Here is a 6469-nt window from a genome sequence, read left to right on the forward strand (position 1 = left end):
CATGTGATGATTGGGCCAGTGAAATCTCTGCTCTTCTGTTTTTGGAATTACCCAGTATTTTCTTTGGCTCATGTCACTAATGCCGCGTACACACGATCATTTTTCAGCATAAAAAAACATAGTTTTTCAAAAAACGTCATTTAAAATGATCGTGTGTGGGCTTCACATCATTTTTCAGGTTCTGAAAAACGACCAAAAAAAATTGAACATCCTGCATTTTTTAACGTCGTTTTAAACAATGTCGTTTTTCAGGTTGTAAAAAATGATCGTGTGTGGGCTAAATGGCGAAAAAACCTGCGCATGCTCAGAAGCAAGTTATGAGACGGGAGCACTCGTTCTGGTAAAACTACCGTTCATAATGGAGTAAGCACATTCATCACTTTAAAACAGACAAAAAAGCGCGAATCGTCTTTTACTAACACGGAATCAGCTAAAGCATCCCAAAGGCGAATGGAACTTCCCCTTTAAAGTGCCGTCGTACGTGTTGCGTCACCGTGCTTTGCTAGATCATTTTTTAAAAACAATGGTGTGTAGGCAACGTCGTTTTAATGATGAAGTTGGGAAAATGTCGTTTTTTAGACATGCTGAAAAACAAAGTTTTCTTTCCTGCTGAAAAATGATCGTGTGTACGCGGCATGTGCAGCAAAGGAACACATGAAAAGTGGGTATATGCTTGGGAAGAGTGGGGAATTAAATCAAAACCTTTGCTTTGCATTTAATGAAGCCCAGTGTGCTTCCAGAAGAGACCCTCAAAACACCCCCATAGGCAGGGATGGCGAAAAACATCTCCTTTAGCCCAGGTTCACACTGCTCCGACATGAAAGTAGCATGACTTCCGATCTAAGTTTCCCGACAACTTCAGTCTGACTTTGATCCTACTTAGTGTGACTTTTTACCCTCTATAGCATTGAAGTCGTATCAAAATCAGACCAAAATAGTGCAGAAATCTTTTCTAAAGTCGGAGCGACTTGTGTCGGATCAGTAAAGAATACTCTCATAGGGAAACATTGAATATGACATGTAATGCGACTTGTGCTCTAACAAGTCAAATCCCATGTCACACCAGAGTGAACCGGGCCTAACTCTATAATATAAAGTTAGAAAACCTCTTTAAAATAATTTCATGACCTGGCATCCATCAGCCAAAGCGTCCTTTTACCATAGCTCAAGGAGCCCTTCAGGTGATCTCTCCAGTATAGATACATAAAACAATATAAATACTTTTTAATAACGAGTAATGAAAGGCTAGATTCCCTTGTATGTTGAATTACTGTCTGTGGAGGCAGTAACGACAAATCTCCCTAATGGAGACCCAAAGAGCAATACAATTGACAAAACGTCTTGGTGGTGCAGTCCACAGAAGATATGACTTTCCACATGTTGAATTCCAAAAAAAAATGTCAAAATGTTAGCTTAAATTTTGAAAACTCTCTGAAGATTGCATATAAATGAAATAATTATTCTACTTATGATTCCTTCCAAGTTCATCTACAAAATTGACCTTCATTTTAGTGTAGTTATCCATGTGAATTTTTTTTCTGCAGCAAACTGCATACAAATGCATATTGATTATACAACTATCCAAGTCACAGCCGAGCACTTATTATGAACACAAACTGTCAAATAGTCTCCATGAATATTTATTGACCAATATAAGGCCTTATCCTGTCTTATGTGTTCTCCTGGCCACATCTTCCTAGAAAAGAAAGAAGGTTCATGCATCAGCACTCTGCAGATGTTGTACACTTTGCACCCAAGCAGGCTAGATTGGGAATACTTTGTTTTCTGATATTGGCAGCTGAGCAAAAGAATTGCAAGTGCTCTCTTCCTCCTCAGTCTTCCTGTTGGATGTTATGTGTGCAGCTATGGCCTGCATTTCTCCACCATTGCGATTCACCACTGCTCTCTCCGAAGTTGCAATGTTGGACTCTTTAGGTTCCAGGTCATGGCAGTGGAACATCTGAAGCAGACATCTTCTGAACTGTGAAAAGACGGAAAGTGTTGACTCTAAGTATAAATATTCAAGAAGTTAATCAAACTATAAACAAGGCACATATTCATCCCCATTGGAGACATGGAAGGATGGAAGAAGAAATCTCTCCACAGGACACAACACAAGCAGAGAGCTAGTATTTCTGAAAGAGGGCCAACAGTGGAAATCACTGTACGGTATCTATTTTCTTTAAAATGTAATTTTTATGGAGTTTATCATAGCTTAGAAGCTTTCCTTTTCCCCCTCAATCTAATAAAAGTTGTATGTTACATAATGACCATGCTTATTTCCTATTAGACTTGAAAACTATCCCACTCATCCAGACTACTATGTACTAAGTCTGCCCAACCATTTAAATATGTATACAAATCAAAACAAATTGCATTACATACTAGAGGTACTTCTCATTTTTCACCTTGGCCACCAGAGTAGATCTAAACCCAATCCCAGACCTCATATAATGTTCAACATGCTTCTGTCGTTTTTTTTTTGTGTTTTTTTTTAAAGTTGTTTCAAATAATACCTGGTGATCTTGCCATGACAGCCCTTGTCCAGGCACTTCCTGTTATGGGGTGACAACTGTCTCCCAACTGTTTCTCTAAATTGTCACTCTCTCGCATGCACCCCTGGCGGATACTGCAAGTGAATGTGCCAACAGACATTGCACATGCATGGTCCAGCCTAGTTATCATAGGGAAGCTGGTCCAGAGCAATGGTATGCAGTTGACGCTCGAGCAAGTGCATGCAGACAGTAAGTGTCTAGAAAAATACAGTTGTGTATATAGAGTGTTTTAGCAAGCTAAATATCATCTGGTTAGGGTTTAGGTCCATTTCTTAGTTGACAATACCTGATAGATCTCCTCTTTGCCTCCAATCTGTAAAGACACACCTCAGGAGCAGGCTAGGAGCAAATATTCAGGGAAGGACTAAGCTAGGGTGTCAGGTGGGCATTTGCCCCTTAGTAAATACTAATGAGACATGTTGGACCAGTGGCCACTGAGTAAAGATACTCCCCTATTTATAGACTTCAATCAGATTAAGTCCTACAGCCAGTGACAAATACTAGGCATACAGTATACAGCTACCGAATCCATGTTCAGACCTTTTTTTTAGTTCACAGCTATCTGTTCCTACCAAGAAAAGGCTAGTTGATTGTGTTTTCCTCCCAGGCCAAATGACCCCAGTCCTTCTCTGCAAATATCACCTTTCTGAAAACACATTTTCCCTTTTTTCCAGATTTGTAAAATCTTTATTAAAGTATTTTTACTATTTCCCTTCCTTTGCTGCAAAAAAATCGACAGCAATTCAGGGCATAAACATATAAGTCCAAGTCAGACAGACCCCTATCGACGGAATGTCCAAACAGTCTAACCTGTTGGTAAGGCAAAGGCTGCACGTTCAGCAGTCTATGTAGGCATTGCCCTAAATAAAACATGTGCACTGCAGAGATCTGAAGTGTGCCCTGCTGAGTAACAGCAGATTTTGAAGAATCAAGGCTGATTGTTAGAATAATGTAATCTGGAAAGTCATCTTTATTGCATCTGGATGTGTTCATATTTGGAGAAAATCATGCATACAACTCACAATACTTTTACCTGATGTTAAACGTGTTGCAGGAACCATAATGTTATAAGCAGCCATCCTTTAGGACCCCAAAGGTCCAGTGACAGCATTGCATGGTTGTATAAAGGCCATGGAATATACAGTAGGTAGGGATGAGCCGAACACCCCCCAGTTCGGTTTGCACCAGAACATACAAACAGACCAAAAATTTGTGCAAACATGCGAACACCGTTAAAGTCTATGGGACACGAATGTTAAAAATCAAAAGTGTTCATTTTAAAGGCTTATATGCAATTTATTGCCATAAAAGGTGTTTGGGGACCTGGGTCCTGCCCAGAGGACATGTATCAATGCAAAAAAAAAGTTTTTAAAACAGACATTTTTTCAGAAGCAGTGATTTTAATAATGCTTAAAGTGAAGCAATAAAAATGAAATATTCCTTTAAATATCGTCAATGGGGGTCCCCTTAGTCTGCCTGTAAAGTAGCGCATCTTTCCCATGTTGATAACAGTACTGCAGCAAAATGACATTTCTAAAGGAAAAAATGTCATCTAAACTTGCTTGCGGCTGTAATGTAATGCCGGACCCGACAAAATACATAAAAAATAATTGAAATAAATGGTGTGGGTTCCTCCCACCAGTTCATACCAGGCCCTTCACCTGGTGTTCGGGTCGAACATAAGTTAAACTCGAACATCGAGCTCATCCGTAACTGTAGGGTAATTATCAAGTACTATGTGCACCTATGGTACAAAAAAAATTTCCCTCACATATGCAAGAATATATTTTTTTCTTTTTTTTTCTTTTTTTTATATATTCAAGAATAATATTGCCAGAATACTAGAATGATTTTTCGGGGGAATTTCTAGATGTCAAAGTGGATTTACACCTCTTTCATCCCTTAAAAAAAATTATGTTTTTTTGGGGGGGGGGAATTATTCTTCAGACACAATTTGCTTTCTCCATTATAGCAGATCTTTAATATTTATATATTGTGAATAGCTTTTGTTATCTATCTGCCCCTGTATGTCTTAACAGTATTGACCAAGGTCAACATGGCATTTTCTGTGAGCTACGGCTATGTCACTTATTGCAGTGCTGCTCTGCTGTCATTTAGCATATTTAGCTTTTTGAAAAACCAAGAAGGGTAAAAGGCAATTGTAGACAAAGCTGCCAATGAACAAATTATTTATCACCTACTTTCTACAGTGGTTAATTACCATTCATAACTGTGTCTAAAATCTATAATTGTCTAAGAGTTGATCAATATTTTGATTTTTTTTTTCAAACACTCGGTTTCAAATGTTTCTTCCTCAGCATTTCACGTCTGCAGAGGCATGCACACAAGGGAGCAATCAGCAAGAATTCAGAATTCCCTTTTAAATGGAAAAATCTACAGACAGTGTTCTACTAATAAAGTGTTTGATACTGAGTGTGATATGGCCAGTTGGGAACCCATAGTGGTTTAGTGGTTGTAATTACACAGGGACCCTTAGGTTTAATAAGATTGCATCTGTAACATACATTGCTTACTGCTAAAGGCAGTTTAGAAGGCTCGTGAAAATTGTTGATGGATTTGTGTAGGTTTTCAGGGTCCACTAGTCAGACATTGTGACTGGAGCAAATGTATTTGGGATCTTACATGAGCCCTTGTAATAGGGGATGGATAGTGTGGGGTGGTGCCTGGAAAAGTCCATGGGTGAAGATCGATGGGTGTACACTGCCTCAGTCATGAGTTATCATCAGAAACCACTCTAAAGTCTTAAGTATTTAAGCATTTCCTGACCTGCACCTTCACAAAAGGGGACGGAACCTTTGACATTCCAAGGAAAGGCAGAGTGGGAAACCTCCCAATAACTAATTTACAGCACCTTACAGTTCCAGTGTGTTTTAACCATATAAGGTGAATGGCAAAAGTAGAAAAATAAGGAATAAAATAATGATAATTCACATTCCTCCCCAAATAAGACAAAGCATATAATAAACACAATACACATTTCTTTCATGGAGCTTCTTGACACGGATGTGTAGCAGACATACAGTACCACTAATACAATAAAACACTTCCTGAAGTATACTCTGGGGAGCAAGGACCTTGTTCCATCCAGGTCCTTAAGTGGTCACATGTGGAAGAAGTAGGTATTTCCATTTTTCTGCAAAAGGAAACACACTGTACATGAAACTATTATTGAACATACACTACATACCTGTTTGTTCATGAAGACATAGATAACTGGGTTGTACATGGAAGCTGTTTTTGCAAAGAAGGCTGGGATTGCAGATAGTCTTGCATCCAGCTCTATTGTTGGGTGTGCTGTGACAAGAATAGAGAACGCAGCGTAGGGTGACCAGCAGACAAGGAAGGCCAGGATCATAATTATTACCATTCGAGTGACTTCTTTCTCTGGTTTTCTGGTAGAACCCAGTCTGCCTTGAGTGTCTGATACCTGTATGGAAAAAGAAGACTGATGTCATGATTTTTATTTTGACTATCAAGTCATAATACTTGACGCAAACCTTCAGTTAAAGGTTTTCTGCTGACCTACCATGTTAAGTTCTTCACCAAATACTTATGGGCTTCCTCTTAAGCAGTGAAAAATCAAATTAAACATTAAGGCCGCGTACACGCGATCGGTTAGACCGATGAGAACGGTCTAATGGACCGTTTTCATCGGTCCAAACCGATCGTGTAGGGGCCCCATCGGTTATTTATCCATAGGTTAAAAAAAAGCAATCTTGTTTAAATTTAACCGATAGATGACTAACCGATAGAAAAAAAACGATTGTTAGTAGGCACGTCCATCGGATAAAAATCCATGCATTCTCAGAATCAAGTCGACGCATGCTTGGAAGCATGGAACTTCGTTTTTTTCAGCACGTCGTTGTGTTTTTTTATTTTTTTATTTTTTATTT

At 38.9% G+C, this 6469-nt stretch overlaps 1 protein-coding gene across 1 annotated transcript; it reads right to left on the reverse strand.

Moving 5' to 3' along the window:
* Positions 1-1413: 1413 nt before the first annotated feature.
* LOC120946960 (opsin-VA-like) lies at positions 1414-5993 on the reverse strand. Its single transcript, XM_040361830.1, has 2 exons — positions 5764-5993; positions 1414-1981 (listed from the first exon to the last, which is right to left on the reverse strand). The coding sequence occupies exons 1-2, from the start codon at positions 5941-5943 to the stop codon at positions 1763-1765; spliced, it is 399 nt and encodes a 132-aa protein (XP_040217764.1). The 5' UTR covers positions 5944-5993; the 3' UTR covers positions 1414-1762.
* Positions 5994-6469: the final 476 nt, after the last annotated feature.

The sequence above is a fragment of the Rana temporaria genome, chromosome 8 (assembly GCF_905171775.1).
Source record: "Rana temporaria chromosome 8, aRanTem1.1, whole genome shotgun sequence".
Taxonomy (NCBI): domain Eukaryota; kingdom Metazoa; phylum Chordata; class Amphibia; order Anura; family Ranidae; genus Rana; species Rana temporaria.